The sequence below is a fragment of the Paramisgurnus dabryanus genome, chromosome 20 (genome assembly GCF_030506205.2).
Source record: "Paramisgurnus dabryanus chromosome 20, PD_genome_1.1, whole genome shotgun sequence".
In the NCBI taxonomy this organism is placed as follows: domain Eukaryota; kingdom Metazoa; phylum Chordata; class Actinopteri; order Cypriniformes; family Cobitidae; genus Paramisgurnus; species Paramisgurnus dabryanus.
In genome coordinates this window covers 4543099-4562939 of record NC_133356.1, presented here as the reverse complement: position 1 = coordinate 4562939, position 19841 = coordinate 4543099, and the positions used below count along the sequence as shown (strand labels likewise).

The following is a 19841-nucleotide window of genomic DNA, read 5'->3' as shown; positions in this document are numbered from 1 at the left end:
GTTATTTTATAGTTTTATTCTGTAAAGACAAAGATTTGTTAATATTTAATGTTAATTTAACTTTGAATAAACTGTTTCAAGTAAATAACATACATTTAAATCTACAGTAAGTTGCTGGTAAACAGTAATACTGTAAATTCTACAGGATATTTTTTACAGTGTACACTACTGTATATATATTAATGTATACTATAGTATTATGTTGTATTAACTATAGTAAATTGACAAACTGTAATACTTCTGTATATTTACTATGGTAAGGTTCGAGGCCACTATGGATATTTTAATAGAGATCACTAGTATACTACATTTGATGTGGGTAAACAAAGAAATGTCAAATTATAATTCGAAACCAAGTCTAGTGCCACCTTGCAAGCACGGCTATCACCTATTTTTATATAAATGTATACTTTATAAATGTGTTACTGTACAGTTTTGTCTCTGTGGAGACATAAATAAAGTTTTTCGTGTTTAATTCTATAACAGACGCGTCCGCTACTTTAGCCGAAGTGCACTTGTCGCTATTATTGATGTGTGTGTTGCTCCGCCTCTTCTGGACTAAAACACACTGAAGCTTAACTCGAGTACAGCTGATTTTTTAATCAAATTTAACGGTATATAAATCACATATCAACTCACAGAAGAGACGGACAGAAGCGCAGTTTGTAAGGCAAGTTGATGGTGTCTTGTTTCTCTGTTTGTTTGGGTGTTTATGAAGCTAAAATCTGCTCGCGTCGGCCTGCTGTTATTCTGCTGCTTGAAGCACTTTAGTCCGTGTCTTATCTGTATGACACATTTGGGATCAAAAACTTGAGCGTAAATCCTTTGCCGCAGTGTCATGTTTCTCTGAAATGAATGTAATAATGTAATGAATCGCCGTGATTTGTGGAGGTTTATCAAAGCGTGCCCGCTCGCGACGGGATGTTTTGCATTCCATTCATTGCGTTAAAGAGTATCGTTAGTGCACTAAACTATGGGAACCGCTATTAAAAATGTTGTTAAACTGTTAAATGCGAAGATTAGAAATGTGAAACTGTGCTAGACATTACGGTTTCTCCCCATATGAGCAAATGCTACATTATGCTTTAGTATTTACTGTAGAGTAATTGTAGTGTGCAGTATAGTTATTACTAGATTTTGTTAGTGTATACTGTAATATTCTGTAGTATTTTATGTCTGCGTGTGTGCGTGTGTGCGTGTGTGTGTGTGCGTGTGCGTGTGTGTGTGCGTGTGTGTGTGTGTGTGTGTGTGTGTGTGTGTGTGTGTGTGTGTGTGTGTGTGTGTGTGTGTGTGTGTGTGTGTGTGTGTGTGTGTGTGTGTGTGAAAATTGATCAACTGTAGTAAATATAGTGTATTTTAATATTTACTATGATAAGGTTTAAAACAGCAGTATGTAGGAATTTTACTACAGTTTACAGTAAACACTAAAGTATATTGCAGTTTTTTGTGTGAATGCTTTTAGTTTTCACACAGATCCTTATACTTGATTTAGTGATGTGTGTATTGAAATGAACGAGTGATACATGCATGTGTATTTAAAGCAGTTTATCTGCATTGCATTGACATTAATTTTGACATTGACATCACTGTTAGTTTGAAAGAGAGTGAAGAAGAAGTATGTTTCATCAAATTAAGTATGAACCAGCAAAACTGAATGAAAAAAAATGTTTGAGCTTTAAGAAGAATTTAAGGGTGCAGCAAAGCACAACGCACAACATATATAATGACCGCACAAAGTAATGCTTTTTGGCTTTGGCTCTATCATTAAAAAAATATTAAGTTAGATTAATAATTTTTTACACAATCAACACACACACACACACATCTCTGCTACAAATGAACACTTAAAGTTTGTTTGAGGGTCCTACAGTTATCGTACAATTACACCGAAAGTGACAGGGGTGCAAACGTGACAACTTACCCCATAGGTGAGGTTAATAATAACAAACAGAGGGTTTGTTGTAACACCTGCTAGAAAATTTAGTTAAAACACAAATAATTCAATCAAATTCTGTCTATATATACACTAAAGGTGGATATTGTTTATATATCTCTCTATAATAAATAGATATCCACACATTTATCCATCCATGATCCTTCATAACCATATCATAATTGTGAGTTATTTCCCCGATATTGTATTAACAGTGTTCATTTTGATGCCAAATAGTATTTACATTGTTTTTACTTCATTATCATTGTATACTGAGGCTTAATTGTAACACTGTGTTGCATAGTGAACACTCTTTGCTCAATATGTTAACCAAAACACATCAAACGCTTTCACAAATTCACAGGAGGTCATCTTCTGATAGTAAGAGAAAAAGACCAAAAGCACAGATTGCTCAGCCCTGTATAAATATGTAAAGTAGCCGTCTTACAATTAGTTTGTGCCCCGCTCACCCCTACAAAATGTATTGAGTCAAGACCCAGACCAGCTTTTAAAATGAGATCTGATCAACTAAATATTAATATCTGATATTTACCTTAACCAGGTTTAGTTTCCTCCATTCTGTGCCTCATATTTGTGATCATTCAAATAAAATATTGTACAATCTGCCCTCCAGATATCACTTTTGGCAACTACTGTATGTACTGTTTTATAAAAAGAAGCCAAAATCTATATAATATAAAATATTTTGATATATTTTTATATGTAACAAGAGCTTATGAGATATCTGGAATGTAAGATCCCACAAGACTTTAAGGAACACGCCCAGATTTTGGGAATTTAGCTTATTCACTGCATCCCCTAGCCTGGTTAGCCAGACCTAAATCAAGATGTAAGGTCTGGCAACTCTTCACACAAACGGCTCAATGCAAGGGGCGGGATATAAGGTTGTCCCTCAAAATGCCTCTGCACGCAATAGGATAGCGCTATGACTAATCAGAGCAACGAAGAAGGTGACGTAGTTACCGTAACCAGTCGGCAAAACTCCAAACACATCTTTCTTGCTTAAAAAGGACTTCAGTAGGGTTATTTGCTCTTCTCTCAAAGAAAAACATAAGTCTAAGTCCTCCAGAGTCGCGGCCAAAGCCGCTTCAAAAGAAAGCTGTTCGCCAGCAGCAGCAGCAGCCATTCAAGTAGGAACCGTTGCAGCTCTGTCGTCATCATGTTAAGCCCGCCCCACAGACGCTACACACGATGTGATTGGCCTGACCAAATTTTGGTTTTTGGAGCTGTTAAGTGTATTGTGAGTGCCTAGACTAAACCCTGGCAGCAAATATATTTTGCGGCCGCTAGGGTGCGTCTAGATTTCTAGGCTATGCATCCCCCAGAGTTAGATAAGTCCATACATACCTTTCTCATCTCCGTGCGTGCTGTAACTCTGTCTGACGCAGCCCCTGCTAGCTTAGCTTACCACAAAGACTGGAAGTGAATGGCTTCAGCTAGCATACTGCTTCCAAATCACTCTGCCCAAGTAGCAGTGCTTCGCCTTCTGAGAATATAGTTCCCAGTATGTATACTGTTAAAAGATTGCTGTGTCTCTTATCACGTTGTTATTTGTACACGGTGTGACTATACAAATCACAACACATAAATAGGAAAATGTTCAATTTATTTTGTCACTTATTGGGAGCAGTATGCTAGCTGAAGCCATTCACTTCCAGTCTTTGTGCTTAGCTAAGCTAGCAGGGGCTGCGTCAGACAGAGTTACAGCACGCACGGAGATGAGAAAGGTATGTATGGACTTATCTACCTCTGGGGGATACGGTGAATAAGCTAAATTTCCAAAATCTGGGCATGTTCCTTTAATATATTGCCTTTGAGATGATGAGAATATAGTTAAGTATTATTTTACAGTAAAGATTACATGTTGTGTGTTTTTGATGAATCATCTCTGTATTAGTTTTGCTATTTATACCCACACCAGCATGTGTTCCTATGGAGGAATCTCAGCACACATCAGTGCTAACAGGCTGAGAGCAGAGGGCAGGGGCTCTTTCGAGCAGGCCATACATTTCCAGAACCAGGATTATGAAGCCCTCAGACAGGAGTGTTTGGAAGGAGGTTACCTGTTTGAAGATCCATGCTTTCCCGCTGAGCCTCCGTCTCTTGGCTTCAAAGAACTTGCACCGTATTCATCCAAAACCCGGGATGTGGTGTGGATGCGTCCAACGGTGAGGAGATTATAATGTGTGATGTCATTGCTCCATCAATAATTATTAGACAAAAACTTTATAGAAAAAAAAATTTTAGACAAACATTTTGTTGCCTTTCATTCCTAGATTACGGATATATTCACATTTAATTGCACATTATGCTTTGGGTGTGTGATTTTCTTCAAAACGACTTATAGTTAATTAAAGGTGTACATTTGATCAGTTTGTGGTTGATCATATAATTGCAGGTACATCATGATTTCCTGTTGTCTGAATTAGTCAACTCTGTTATTGTCAAACTCTGTTACCAAGGTAAAGCAACAGAGTTGATCGGATGTGACAGAACTGGCAGTCATGCACAGCGAAACACACACACACCTCTCTCTCTCTCTCTCTCTCATCTCCTCTACTCTCCTCTCTCTCTCGCTCTCTCTCCTCTCGCTCTCTCTCTCTCTCTCTCTCTCTCTCTTTTCTCTCTCTCTCTCCTCTCTCTCTCTCACTCTCTCTCTCTCTCTCTCTCTCTCTCTCTCTCTCTCTCTCTCTCTCTCTCTCTCTCTCTCTCTCTCTCTCTCTCTCTCCCTCTCTCTGTCTCTCTCTCTCTCTCTCTCGCTCGCTCGCTCTACACTATTGTTTCCTCATTCTTATGTAAACTTTGTGCAGGCAAAAGACCTCATGATGTATGCCCCAACATTAAATTACATATTACATTAAGTACAATGATAAAAACAAAGTTGTGAATGCTGAGTTAACGCTATATGCTAGTTAATGCTATATCTTAGCGCAGTGGTCTCCAACGTGGTAGTCTGTGAGGTGCCTGGCAAAGCACATTCTATTAATAGTCTCAATTGTAATATTTATTTATTACATATTTTTTACATTCCTCAAATTCCAGATTTTCGTCAGGCTCAAACATAAGATCTGTTTACGCAAACACAGAGCTACTGAAATGACCCGCTCTGAGAAACAGCCAATCAGAACAGAGCTCAACATTATTATTCATGACCATTTCAAATAAGGTAATAATTGACCATTTAATTTTAAAGGCAAATCCTAAGGTGGACATGCAAAACTTTCTTTGGATCATTTTTGCACTTAATAAAGCCATATACCTTTTATGTAGATATCAGAGAACAGTGTAACATATTGTATCAATGCATTCTTTGACACCTTTAACTTGCATTTACTAAATTCTGAAGATTACATTTTCTGAATGTTTTTCCTTCATATAATGAACTTTATTCTAGTAATGTTTCTTTATCTATACACAGAGCTCAAATTTATTGCATTTTCTTGTTCTCTTTTTATTGACGGGGTTATCGGCCATAACTTTTTAAAACTATCAACCGATAGCCATTAGTGTGAAAACTATAGACTGTAAAAAAACATGGACGTAGTGTCTGTGACATCACCCATAGGTTTCTGAAGAGCTTTTTTGAAGCCAATAGTAGGCGGTGCCTGCCATCACCATCACGCGCGCATCACTCACGGTTACACCAAAAATGGGTAAAGAGGTGGGTCGTGGGTGAAGCTAAGGTGGCTGGTTGCTAAAACTATGCCCGCCTAGCTCAATGGTAGTGACAGCAGTGGCAGTTCACCCACCACTCAAGTGGCCACGCCCTTAATTATGCAGAACTTTAAGGCTTAATATCATTTAAACAGATGAGTAACAAAAAAGTTCACCCCCTCACAGGGAAAAATTTGCTGTAAAGACCAAAATTACTTTTGTACCAGGCTGTAAACATTATTTTCTGCTGTAAAGTTGGGAATTTTAACCTGGGGGTCTATGGGAATTGACTTTTGGTGCGGCATTAAAGTGAACTAAACGTGCGAATGAGGTGGAATTGCATCTACCGCGCCAAACGGCTCATCCGCGCCGCGAGACTTACAGACACGCGTCAACGCGTCTTCACATTGAATTAACATTGAAATCACTCACGCTTGACTCCTCTACCGCGGGTGGTGTGAATGCACACAGAGATGTAAGGTTGCCCCTCGGTGAAAACATCTCTAGGAAATATTATATTGTTATGGCCTGTAACATCTTGTGATCCATGACAACCAAATTATAATAAGTAAAAATATAACCACTTTGGACACCAAATATAATCATCCATGTGGAATCAAACACATTGCAAACACAATGGTCTACCAGGAACAGTATTTTTAAAAGGTTCAAAGATGAAGTGTGTATTTTGTGTCACAGCTCATTTTACCCATTCTTCCCTTCAGGAATTTCCAGGAAAACTGTCACCAGAGCCATAGCCATGTGCAGACATATAGTACAACAGTGCTTCTGTAAAGTGTCCTTTCCTTATCTTTCTGCCCTCTTTCCTCTATTTTTGATTTATGTCTCTACAACACTCGTAAATAAAGGCAAAACGGCCCAAAAAATTACTTGCTGTATAAATGAGAAACACAAAAACATGTGTCACATCAGTGGTTGATTTACACATTGATATCAGACTTATCACATGTTATAAAACATTTTTTAATCTCACTCCACCTCTGAAAATATTTGCTTTTTGGCTGACATTACCAGGCCCTCTTATCATTCAGACACTTCCACTAACAAGCACAACCAATCAGTTTCCAAATATAATAAATTTCACCCTAGTTTTTCCCATGAATATCCCGTTTTACTTGTTGTAAAATATTTAGGAAAACATGGAGTTGCATGGCTCTCACTGTGGCCCCCCTCAGCCCTACTTTAGTTCAACATGAGAATCGACTCATATTTACCCGAGCCGACCCCACCCGTCACCGCAGCTGTTGACACTTAAAAAAAATCACATACACTTGGATCACAAAGATACTCAGCCACACTTAGTCATACAGAATATGATCAAATGAAAACCCTCAAGGGTGCTTTTATTCAGACGAGTCATTATTGTTATTGAGTTGCCCAGACTGCATAAAGTTGGTGTGGCAGAAGTCTGTATATATCTGTAAACTGAGAATAGGTTTTGCACAAGGAAAACAAAGACGTTTGGGTTGCCCTATCCTCATTTAACCCCTCTAATCTCTTCTTTCCCACAGGAGTTCTGTGATGATCCACAGTTTATTTTGGGCGGAGCTACGAGGACAGACATCTGTCAGGGAGCTCTGGGTATGCACACTGGTTCGACATGCATGATCTGTTTATTTCCTGCAGGTTTTATATTATATAGCAGCAATCTCAAAGCGTTAGTCATGAGAGAGCAGCTAATATATCTGGCCTCGGGTGTGCCTGCTTGTGACTCATATGCTTCCTACTGACCTTGAGTCAGTGCATGCTTGTAATCATGCCAACTTTTAACTTTTTGACTTTATACAGCGGCTACTCAAAGTATCTGGGTGCTTAAGATGTATTTGTCATTGTTATTGAATTAGGTAGCAAAATATTAAACCCAATATGCCATCTGTAAAATGCTAGATTTTCTTAAAGGGGTAGTTCACCCAAAAATGAAAATTCTGTCATCATTTACTCATCATCATGTTTGTCTAAACCTGTATGAGTTTCTTTATTCTGTTGAACACAAATGAAGCGATTTTGATGAATGATGATAAGCACACAGCTGATGGTACCCATTGACCATAGTAGGAAATAAATACTATGGAAGTCAGTGGGTGCTTTCAACTGTGTGGTTACCATCAAAATGTCTTTTGTTTATTACAGATACTTTAAAAGTCTATTGAGTAGAGTAAAAATACTTCACCACCGCAAAAAATTACTTTCTTACTTAGTATTTTTTGTCTAAATAATATCTAAAAATTCTTAAATTAAGATGTATTTTCTTGATGGGCAAAATTAACTAGGAAAATAAGTCTAATTTTTAGAAAAAAATAATATAAACTTTAAGTAAATTAGTGCTTAAAACAAGCAAAAAAATCTGCCAATGGAATAAGAAAATTTTCTTGAAATAAGTTTACATTTTTCATAAACACTTAATTCAAGAAATTTTTTTTTTATTCCATTGGCAGATTTTTTTTGCTTGTTTTAAGCACAAATTCTCTTAAATTTTATATTTTTTGTGTAAAAACTAGACTTATTTTCCTTGGTCATTTTGCTCATCAAAAAAATCTTAATGTGAGAATTTTTAGATATTTTTACTGAAAACAAGACAAAAATAGTAAGTAAGAAAGTCTTTTTTTGTAGTGTACTGTCCACTTCTGCATATTAAAGGGATAGTTCACCCAAAAATGTATTTTGATGAACACAAAAAAATATATTTTAATAATAAGCACACATCTGCTGTCACCATTGACTTCCATAGTAGGAAAACAAATATTATAAAAGTATTGTAATTAATGATGGAGGAGATATTTTGATAAATGATGGTAAGCACATATGTGAAAGTACTCATTGAATTCCATCGTATTTGTTTTTCCTACTATGGAAGTGAATGGTTATCAGCTGTTTGCTTACCATCATTTATCAAAATATATTCATACAGGTTTAGTACAACATGAGGATTTGAAAATGATTACAAAATATTTATTTTTGGGTGAACTATCCCTTTAACTATGATAACCAGAAAGTTTGTCACTTTATGGTCTCGGTTTTTAAGACAATCTATTGTTTTGTAATTTAAAACGTACTGAACATTCCTTTTTGTTTTCTGAGAAAGTATGCTTGTGCTTTCTTCAAAAAATAGATGCCGTTTGGTTTAATATTTTGTTACAAATCCAATGACATTTACACACATTTTTTGGGCAGCAAATCAGTTTACCCCCATAGAGGACAGCTTGTGTAAAACTATCCAATTTATTCAGCCTACCGCTGGCCCACTTTTACAGTTTGGTGGTTATGGAAAATTCCTCTGCTCTGAACTGGAGATGGGAATGGGATGGTAAACAGGAATGGGTTCACACAGGCCTCACATTCAAAATAAACCCCACCTCCCTCTCTCTTTCCCCCTGCTGGATGTAGATGGTAGTTAGATTTAAAGATGAATATTTGTTGGCTTTAGAGAGTCTTTAATTCAGGAACTGTATCAGTGTTTAAAGTGCTCATCTGTTTTTATATTTCTTTTTCTTGTCAGGTGACTGTTGGCTTCTGGCTGCTATAGCTTCACTCACTCTTAATGAACAGCTTTTACACAGAGTTGTTCCTCATGGACAGAGTTTTCAGGACGGATATGCTGGGATTTTCCACTTTCAGGTTTTGTAAAATATCCAGTGTGCACCACCAATTTGTATTATTTAAGATGATCCTAAAGGAGTAGTTCACCCAAAATTATGTACAGTATATGACTGCCTTTATTTAGTTGAACATAAATAATTATATTGAAATGTGTGTTATCTTATTATGGGGGTCAACATGGTGAAGCTCCAAAAAGTACATCCATCATTAAAGTAATCCAAATGACTTCAGTGGTTTAATAGAAGTGAAGTGATAGGTTTATGAGAGAAAAGAGTAATATTTAGCTTATTTGTTGGCAGTGTTGGGTAAGTTACTCAAAAAAGTAATTAATTACTACACTGCAAAAAATTATTTACAAGTATAAAGATTCTTAGTATCTTTGTCTTGTTTTAAGTAAAAATATTTAAAAAAATCTTAAATCAAGATGTATTTTCTTGAAGAGCGAATGACCTAGGAAAATAAGTCTAGTTTTTTGACGAAAAATATCAAATTTAAGTGATTTTGTGCATAAAAAAAGCAAAAAAAATCTGCCAATGGGGTAAGCAAAAAAATCTTGAACATTTTTCTGAAACACTACACTGCAAAAAATGATTTTCAAGAAAACATTTCTTAGTATGTTTGTCTTGTTTTCAGTAAAAAATATCAAAAAATTCTTAAATAAAAGATGCTTTTTCTTGATAAGCTAAATGACCCAAGAAAGTAAGTCGGGTTTTTAGACAAAAAATTTCAAATTTAAGTGATTTTGTGCATAAAACAAGCAAAAAAATCTGCCAATTGGGTAAGCAATTTTTTCTTGAATTTAGTGTTTAAGAAAAATTTTCAAGATTTTTTGCTTACCCCATTGGCAGATTCTTTTGCTTGTTTTATGCACAAAATCACTTAAATTTGATATTTTTGGTCTAAAAACTAGACTTATTTTCTTGGGTCGTTTTGCTCATCAAGAAAAGCATCTTAATTTAAGGATTTTTAGATATTTTTTCTAAAAACAAGACAAAAATACTAAGAATTTTTTTGCAGTGTTACTAATTACATCTTTAATCATGATAACTGAACAAATTGCTCTCTCCAAAAAGTATTTAATTACTTATTACCAATTACTTTCTAAATCCTATGTAGTAAATGATACTGAAACAGCTTGAATAAATCATATAAAAATACATAAATTATTCTGGTCACACTTTTTAAGGTCCAATTCTCACTATAAACTAATGATTAACTACTTTGGCCTCAATATACTCCTAATTACAGCTTATTAACACTTAGTAAAGTAGTTGTTAAGTTTAAGTATTGGTAGGAATTGGGTAGGATTAAGGATATAGAATGAGGTTTTGCAGAATCGGGCATTAATATGTGCTTTTTAATTATTAATAAACAGCCAATATCTCAGTAATAGGAATGTTAATAACCAACCAGTTTTCAAGGATAAAGTAATTAAGTTACAGTAACTAATTACTTAGTAACTAGTTACACCCAGCACTGTTTGTTGGCTTAACTGTTGGTTCACACCAGACGCATTTGAGGCATCAAATTAGCGTCTACGGCATGTAGTTGGCCACTTGAACTTTCTCAGTTTACTCACTTCATTCATGCATGAAATTCTAGTCATTGAGACATTCACGTGGAAATTCGCGTCATGGGAGGGGCTTCTGCAACTTCGCTCGCTTCCTGTAACCACGTCACTACTAGAGCAAGCTCCTGATTGGTTAACGTGCCGCGTTTTTCCACCAAAGTTCAGATTTTTTAACTCACGCGAACTAGACGCGAGTATGAGGCGGAATCGCGTCTACCGCGTCACGCTAAAGGCCTCATTCGCGCCGCTCTAAACGCCTCATTTGTGCCGCGAGACCTTCAGACGCACGTCAACGCATCTTTACATTGACTTAACATTTAAAATCACTCTTGCTTGAAGTCTCTACCGTGGCTGGTGTGAACGCAGCATACTTCTACGTACACACCAAACGTGGGGCATCGCGTTACTCGCTCTAGATTACTCGTGGGATTTAACTTCATGTCAGGCAAATTTTTCACTCGAGTTGAATATTTTCATCTTGGGTAAATATTGAGGCGAATAGCGCGTTTTTTTTTTGCTGCAAACGCGCTGCCCATATCGCGGCATTCGTATCGCCCCACGTGAGGATGCATCTGATCGCGTCTTTGCATTGACTTTGTATTTAATCTGCTCGTGCAAATCGATGAACTCGCATCTGGTGTGAACCCACACTAAGAGTTATTTAGAGTTAGTTTTTTTATTTTTAAAATATTATATTTTATTCTTTTTTAAATATTTATTTTTTTAGTATTCATGTTCATTTTATTATTTATTTTTTGTAGTTTCGCTATGAGCTTTTGTCATTTTATTAGATTTCGTAACTATTGCTGTGTCATTTATTCAGTTTTAGTTTTTCTTTTCAGTTAATAATTTTAGTGCTACAACCCAGGCTTTACTGCAAACATAACTGACAACGGTCTATCCACGACGGTCAATTCATTACGTCTGTTTTCGGCTATTCTGCAGTTCTGGCAGTTTGGCGAGTGGGTGGACATTGTGATTGACGATCGACTGCCAGTCAAAGATGGAGAGCTCATGTTTGTCCACTCAGCAGAGGGAAATGAATTCTGGAGTGCCTTGGTTGAAAAAGCCTATGCTAAGTATGTCCTGACATTTATTTCTTGCAGATAAACCAAAGATTACTCGAAGTGATAACGGTGTGCTTGTTTATGTTCTTCCAGGTTAAATGGCTCCTATGAAGCTCTTTCTGGAGGTTCCACCACGGAGGGTTTTGAGGATTTCACCGGTGGGGTCTCCGAGATGTACGAGCTCCGGAAAGCTCCGAAAGATCTCTACAGAATCATCGGCAAAGCCCTGGAGCGAGGCTCACTGCTGGGCTGCTCCATTGATGTGAGAAGTCATATTTCACCCAAAAATTCAAATGATCATTATTCACTTCCACATATGTTTCTTTAAACAAGTATGATTGTGTACCAGATCACCAGTTCCTTCGACATGGAAGCGGTGACTTTTAAGAAGCTCGTCAAGGGTCATGCTTACTCTGTGACTGCTCTCAAACAGGTAATCCTCTCATCGCACATATCCCTATGAGTCTTTATGTCTTCATGCGCAGCATCTCTCTCCAATCTAACAGGTGGAGTATAGGGGCCATTCAGAGAGGCTCATCCGTATCCGTAACCCTTGGGGTCAGGTGGAATGGACAGGCGCCTGGAGTGACAAGTGAGTAAAAGTCTCAGTTCAGCCTGCATATGAGAGTAAACGAAGATCTGTACAATGTGATTCCTCCACAGCTCCCCTGAATGGGATGAGATAGATCCGTCTGAGAAAGATGATCTGCATTTACAGATGGAGGACGGAGAGTTTTGGTAAGTGCTTAATACATCGATAGAGCAACAAGATTATTTCAGATCATAAAGTATGACTCCCTTTTCCCGCAGGATGTCGTTTAGTGAGTTTTTGCGGCAGTATTCCAGGTTGGAGATCTGTAATCTGTCTCCTGATGCCCTGAGCAATGATGAAATGAGCCACTGGAACACCATCAAGTTTCACGGCACCTGGAGGAGAGGAAGCACTGCAGGAGGCTGTCGAAATCATCCCAGTAAGTGCAGTAATGGCGCTCTACCTTTGCACAGGTTTGGTTCGGGTCAGGTCAGGTCAGCTCACCTCACATTGGCTTGGTTAGCTTTTCCATCCAGTTTAGTAACACTCCGGAGTGGGAGGGATTATAGGCGTGTCGTTATATTTGCGCTGTCTACTGCTGTGACATCATACAAGTGAGAGCGTCGTTGTACATTCCCATACATTCATTTATTTCTCAGTCCGCCACAAAATTATACCATTATACCGACTTTTTAAAGTAAAGTGATAATTCACCCAAAAATAAAAATGTTTTTTCTCTCATGTTGTTACAGACCTGTATAAATTTCTTTGTTCTGATGAACATGTAGGAAGCTAATGTTTGATACCAAACTGATCATGATCCCCATTCACTTCAATAGTAGGAAAAAAGAATACTATGGTCAGAGTATCTGAGCCACAGCATTTGTATGTGTTTCCGTCTTATTTGCAGACACATTCTGGATTAATCCGCAGTATAAAATCACTCTAATGGAGGAAGACGATGATCCAGAGGACGAAGAGGTGGCCTGCAGTTTCCTGGTGGCTTTAATGCAGAAAGACCGCAGACGCTATCGTCGGCAAGGGCAGGACATGCACACCATCGGCTTTGCGATCTATGAGGTAAAGGGCGAGTGATTCTAATGATGTTTTTTGCATACAACATTTAAAGAAGATATAAACTGATGGATATTAGCAGAGTGTAATAAAAAGGAAAATAAGATAAATATAAAATATTGATTGCAGATTAAATTATTATAGAGATGAAAGATATATTAAATTTAGCCTAGATATTTCTGAAATTGGACAGTGGTCACTTATACACAGTACCTGCAGTGTCAGCTCGTGACTGCTTTTCCGAGGGGCGCAAATATAAAATATGTGTTCGGAGTGTCATGTGTGTTGCTCGTGTTTTCAAAATATGTGTTTGTTGCGTCATGTGAACCACGTGCATCACGTGTTTTGTCAAAATAAGTGCCTGCTCCACACGCGTCAAAACCGTTTATGATAAAAGAGACGCTCACGTTGACAAAATACACGCAAGACACTCCCTTAAAGAAATATTCCATTTTCTTAAAAGAAAAATCCAGATAATTTACTCACCACCATGTCATCCAAAATGTTGATGTCTTTCTTTGTTCAGTCGAAAAGAGATTATGTTTTTTGAGGAAAACATTGCAGGATTTTTCTCATTTTAATGGACTTTATTAGACACCAACAATTAACACTTAAATCAACACGTAACAGTAACTATAAACTATCCCAAACGAGGCATAAGGGTCTTATCTAGCAAAACGATTGTCATTTTTGACAATAAAAATAACAAATATACACTTTTAAAGCACAACTTCTCGTCTAGATCCGGTCGTGATGCGTCAGTGTGACCCCACGTCATACGTCATGACGTCAAGAGGTCACAGAGGACGAACGCGAAACTCCGCCCCAGTGTTTACAAGCGTCTTGAAAGAGGACCGTTCCTACGTTGTTGTATGTCAACTGATACTAATTAATGTCTTTGTGTCAGTTTATTGTTTAAAATGGTCCGCAAATGTGCGTTTTATATATGTAACACGTGACCTCCCTACGTCACTACGCATTTACGTTAGGTCACGCTGGACTGGAGATAGACGAGAAGTTGTGGTTTAAAAGTGTATATTTGTTATTTTTCTCGTCAAAAATGACAATCGTTTCTCTAGATAAGACCCTTATGCCTCGTTTGGGATCGTTTATAGTCCTTTGAAACTCCGTTGAAAAAATCTGTTACGTGTTGATTTAAGAGTTAATTGTTGCTGTCTATTAAAGTCCATTAAAATGAGAAAAATCCTGCAATGTTTTCCTCAAAAAACATAATTTCTTCTCGACTGAACAAAGAAAGACATCAACATTTTGGATCACATGGTGGTGAGTAAATTATCTGGATTTTTCAGATAAGAAAATGGAATATTCCTTTAACAGTAAACTTTAATTATACATGAGATTATGCGAGTATCTGGCAAACGCGAGCGTCTCTTTTATCATAAACCCTTTGACAAGACACGTGATGCACATCACTCGACACGCCAAACACATATTTTGAAATTACGAACCACACACATGACGGGTTACATACACGTTGTGACAAACTTCGCATCGTGCGCCCTCGAAAAAAGAAGTCACTGGCCGCAACTGAGTACCTGTATACACTCTTGGAAAAAAGTGGTACAAAAGCTGTCACTTGGATGGTACCAATATGTTCCTGTGTGGTACCTATATGCCCTTTTGGGTACTTTTTGAAAGGGTACCACGTCAGGGACAGCTTTTTCTGAGAGTGTACAGTTTAGCAGACATTATAGAAAGCTTTGTATAACCGTACAGATCAAATGGCGATGATAATAACTACACCAACATTAATATGTCTCTTCTTCTTCCACTCCTGCAGATTCCTGAAGAGGTATGGATCCATATCATCAATTACTACGTTTAACAGGTTTTCTTACAGCATTAAGCCTTGTGTACTTCTGTATACAGGTGATTTACTGTATTTATTTTTGTTCACATCTGAATGTTAGATAATTAAAACTATACTTGTGAATTTAGCCATAGTATACACACACTGAAACATCAGGTGTATTTTTGTACAGATGTCATTTTCATCTATCTGTAGTACGCAGGTTGTCAGAACGTGCATCTTAAAAAGGACTTCTTCTTGGCACACTCTTCGTGCGCTCGATCAGAGACCTTTATTAACCTGCGAGAGGTGAGCACTCGTCTCCGCCTGCCGCCTGGTGAATACATCGTCGTTCCCTCCACCTTCGAGCCCAGCAAAGAGGCGGACTTTGTCCTACGGGTCTTTACAGAAAAACAGTCACAGACTGAGTGAGTGTAAATGTGTGGTTGTGTGGCTAGTCTGGTTATAAGAACACCAAAAATGAGAATTCTGTCATTATCTAGTTCTATTTTTCCATACATCTCCAGATCAAATGGGTTTATTGTTATATTCAATGATGATAGGGTGAATTTAATGTGATCCTTTGAAGGCTCTTTGTATGGTGGCATGGAGGGGACCTTTGTGAAAAATGTAAAATAAAAAACTTTCGTTCACAAAGGTCCCCTCCATGCAAACTTATTTTTGAGCTTATTTGTTGGTAAGGTTTATTCTGTTACTGAAGTATGATCTGTTTTCTCTTGAAAGGGAGTTGGATGATGAGATTTCAGCAGACTTGGAGGATGAAGTGAGTTTCTGAGGCTAAATAGATACAAGTTACAAATCTTGAGACCAGTGGCTTGTTGAGGCAAACATGGCTTGTTTGATTTTCTTTTAGGAGGAAATTTCAGAGGATGATATCGATGACTCTTTTAAGGCAATGTTTGCTCAACTGGCTGGAGAGGTGGGTGAATATTTGGTAAAAATTCAATTGAAAAAGCTAATATAGAGTTTACAGTATTTAGGGCTTTATAAGAAGTGTCCAGTAACTCTTGAGTTAGCTGTAAATGATGATTTTGATCTCTGTTTTAGGATATGGAGATATCTGTTCGTGAACTAAAGACCATTCTGAATCGAGTCGTGTCCAGACGTAAATAAAACAAATCTTCTGTTTAGATCTATTGAAACGATCCTGTTTACTATTATTGTTCATTTAAATGAACTGTTTTTTTTTTCTCTTAGACAAGGACATCAAGACAGATGGGTTCAGCATGGAGTCCTGTAGAACTATGGTCAACCTTTTGGACGTATCCTTCAGTATTTACTAAATCTTTCTTGGGTTTAAGGATCTTAAAGGTACAATATGTCATTTCCGCACGTTAGAAGTCGCTAAACAACAATAATGGTGTAGCTCGATGATGTTGTGAGAGCCTGGAATGATGGGAGTTCAGTTGTAGTTTTCACCTTCAATGTCGATCCGACAGGACCCACAAAATATGTTCATGGATGATGTATGGCAGCAAAAGCAAAAACCGTGGATAACCATGACAACACTGACAAGCAACCCTCTGTGAATACTCTGAACATTTAGGATAATGTAAGCACACTTGGATATACAGTACACAGCTCCTGCAGTTGAGGTCACACATCCTAAACTGTTTTAGCAGGCAGTCTTAACCAGGCAATTTTAAACCAGAATGCTTATACTTTACAAACCTTACTATTTCAACATGTTGTATAAGGGTTTTATGTTTAATAGTAATCCTAAAATAAAATGAGAGTTTAAAATGTGGAAAATAACTGCTGATACACGTTAAAAGGCATTATAGGGTTCATTTATGCTTCATCTATTAAGTTTTGGATGTACATACATATCTATATCTTTTCAATTGAAGTGTGCATTGAACTCTTGCCATGAAACTCCTGCTGGTGCCATTCATTTTTTATTTACTCCCGGCTGTCCTTGCCTGCCAGTATGGTGGTGTATACAGAATGGGTCACGTGACGTCCGGAACTCTATTAATACAAAAATCTTACGTATTGTGCCTTTAAGCGCTATTACTACACTGCAGGAATTACTTTCTTACTTAGTATTTTTGTCTTGTTTTCAGTACAAATATAAAAAAATTCTTAAATCAAGATGTGTTGTGAAGAAAATAAGTCTAGTTTTTAGACAATAAATATAAAATGTAAGTGAATTTGTGCTAATAAACAAGCAAAAATAAATCTGCCAATGGGGTAAGAAAAGATTTTTTGAATTAAGTGTTTAAAAAAAAGTTACATATATTTTGTTTGTTTGTTTTAAGCACAAACTCATTTAAATTGAATGTTTTTTGTCTAAAAATTAGACTTATTTCTTAGGTAATTTTGCTTATCAAGAAAATGCATCTAAATTTAGGAGTTTATAGAAATTTGTACTGAAAACAAGATAAAAATACTAGGTAAGAAAGACATTTTTTGCAGTGTACAGATAATGAACTAAAGGATGATTGTACGTTATTTTGTGCAGTAATCGACAACATGTCCTGTGATCAGTCAACCTGTCTGTGTTTTATTCCTGAATCTGTGCTTCTTCAGAAAGATGGAAGTGCCAGGTTGGGATTAGTAGAGTTTCAGATCCTCTGGAACAAAATTAGAAAGTTGCTGGTTAGTGACTTTGTTTTTTGCATTTTAGTCCATTTAAAACCTTGTTTCGTTTTACCTCTAAACTTTAATAGATACTGTTCAGTAACATTTCATACCTTTTTCCAAACACAGGGGATCTTCAGAGAATTTGACATTGATAAATCAGGGAATATGAGCTCCTATGAGATGCGTCTTGCAGTGGAATCAGCAGGTAAGCGAAGCCCCTGTAATCTTGACTTGCCCACAAACCCAATAACTAATAAAATGACAATGTGACCTGATGCATCTCGCTTGTCTTCTCTGCAGGCTTCAAGCTTAACAACAGACTGCACCAGATTCTAGTAGCCAGATACGCGGAGAACGAAGTCGTCGATTTTGATAACTTCATCTGTTGCATGATCAAACTGGAGTGCATGTTCAGTATGTTTCGATTTGTCACACATAGTGCCTAACTATTTTTTTAAACTTGTACTCCATATCACTACTAAGTCTATATAATCTTGTACTTCCTTGTAGAATCTTTCCAGCTGTTGGACAGAGAGGGAACCGGAGAGGCGGAGATGAACTTATCAGAGGTGATCTCTCTTAATTTCTTCAATTTTAAATTAAATAAATTGGGCCTTATTTATCAATCTAAAGTAGAAACGAGTACAGAAATTATGTTACCAAACATTCATACGCTAACAATTTAGAAACCCCGCTCCTAAAATTTACGACATGAACAAACATAACCTGGCCTAGTAGAGGAACTTCTGCGTGAAGAATGAACTTTGACCTTCCAAGTTTAAACAAAATATTTTATTTGGTAGTTCATTATTTAATATACAATATGTGTAATGCCCTCATTTAAAATACTGTAGTATGCTAAAATATATTTATTATTGTAAACTGTAGTAAATATATTGTATAAAGTATACTACTACAGTATTATTTACAGTTTACCAACGTTGCAGGGTTTAAACAGAACAATATTTGTAGAATATTCAGTTTACTATAGTAAATAAATACTAAAATATACTACAGTATTTTTTCTGTGATGAAATCTCAAAACGAAAACACAATTTTTCCTTTTCCTTTTAGACACCACTCAAAAACTTGGGTACACAAAGTCAAACCTAGCATAACAATTGATTGCTTCTGGTCACATCCATATTAATAAATGCCCTGGTTTATGTCGTGCACTCGTTTCATAAATGAAGCCCATTGTCTACACAACGACTTGCTTATCACTCTTTTCTTGTTTATCACAGTGGCTCTTCATGGCGATGTGCGGTTGAGCATTCCCGGCGCAAGAATGTGCTGCCAAGTGCCTCAAGACTAAACTCTTCATGCAACAATCCCACTTTAACGATAATGGTTAGAAAAAAGTGCCACTGTTTTTTTTTTAAGTATTTGTTTTAATTTAAATAGAAAATATTGCTACTGCACAATAGAGAATAACACTGTATGTACGTCTGCTGTGTGAAGAGGACCTATATTCGCTGCTAAATGTTAACATGTCTGAGGAAAATCACATACGTGCCAGGCATATGTAACAAACATCATTTAACAAGTTTTGCATTTTTTTCCGTACGGAAAACCAGCCTTTGTTTCTAAAAGGTTAACTGCTGATAGTGCCACAGGAAATGCAACTAATAAGAACCACTTTGCAGCATTGCATGTTTTTTTCCTAACAGGTAAACATATGCATCCTATTAAAAAGCCTTAGATGCAGAATGCAACAATTGTATAGGCTGTATGTCAGTATTGTCACTGATCTCATGTGAGCAAAGCACTTCTAATATAGCTCAAGAATAAAATCTTATAACTTTTGTTGAGTGTTTCATGTTCTGAAAAGGATAAGCACTTTGGCATAAGCTTTTGGTCATAAGTTAACTCGGTTATAATATACAGACAACCATAAGTAAACCATTGCTGCGTTGATCACCATAAAAAAGTAAAGTCTTCGGGGAAACCTCTCA

The 19841-nt window shown here is 36.9% G+C and overlaps 1 protein-coding gene across 2 annotated transcripts; it reads left to right on the top strand.

The window, feature by feature from the left end:
• The first annotated feature begins 51 nt into the window (after positions 1-51).
• capn1a (calpain 1, (mu/I) large subunit a) lies at positions 52-19692 on the top strand. Of its 2 annotated transcripts, XM_065296101.1 has the most exons (22): positions 52-670; positions 3876-4122; positions 7141-7210; positions 9126-9244; positions 11742-11875; positions 11957-12125; positions 12213-12296; positions 12370-12455; positions 12527-12601; positions 12674-12834; positions 13306-13475; positions 15271-15282; positions 15496-15707; positions 16024-16063; positions 16154-16219; positions 16348-16405; positions 16498-16562; positions 17833-17901; positions 18013-18091; positions 18187-18300; positions 18397-18455; positions 19131-19692. In XM_065296101.1, exons 2-22 carry the CDS (start codon positions 3877-3879, stop codon positions 19155-19157), a joined length of 2115 nt encoding a protein of 704 aa, XP_065152173.1. In that variant the 5' UTR covers positions 52-670; position 3876; the 3' UTR covers positions 19158-19692. The 2 variants fall into 2 exon arrangements, with proteins under 2 accessions (XP_065152173.1, XP_065152174.1); XM_065296102.1 differs by lacking the exons at positions 52-670; positions 3876-4122; positions 7141-7210; ... (6 more) ...; positions 12674-12834; positions 13306-13475 and having other exon boundaries at positions 15271-15359.
• The last annotated feature ends 149 nt before the right edge of the window (positions 19693-19841 follow it).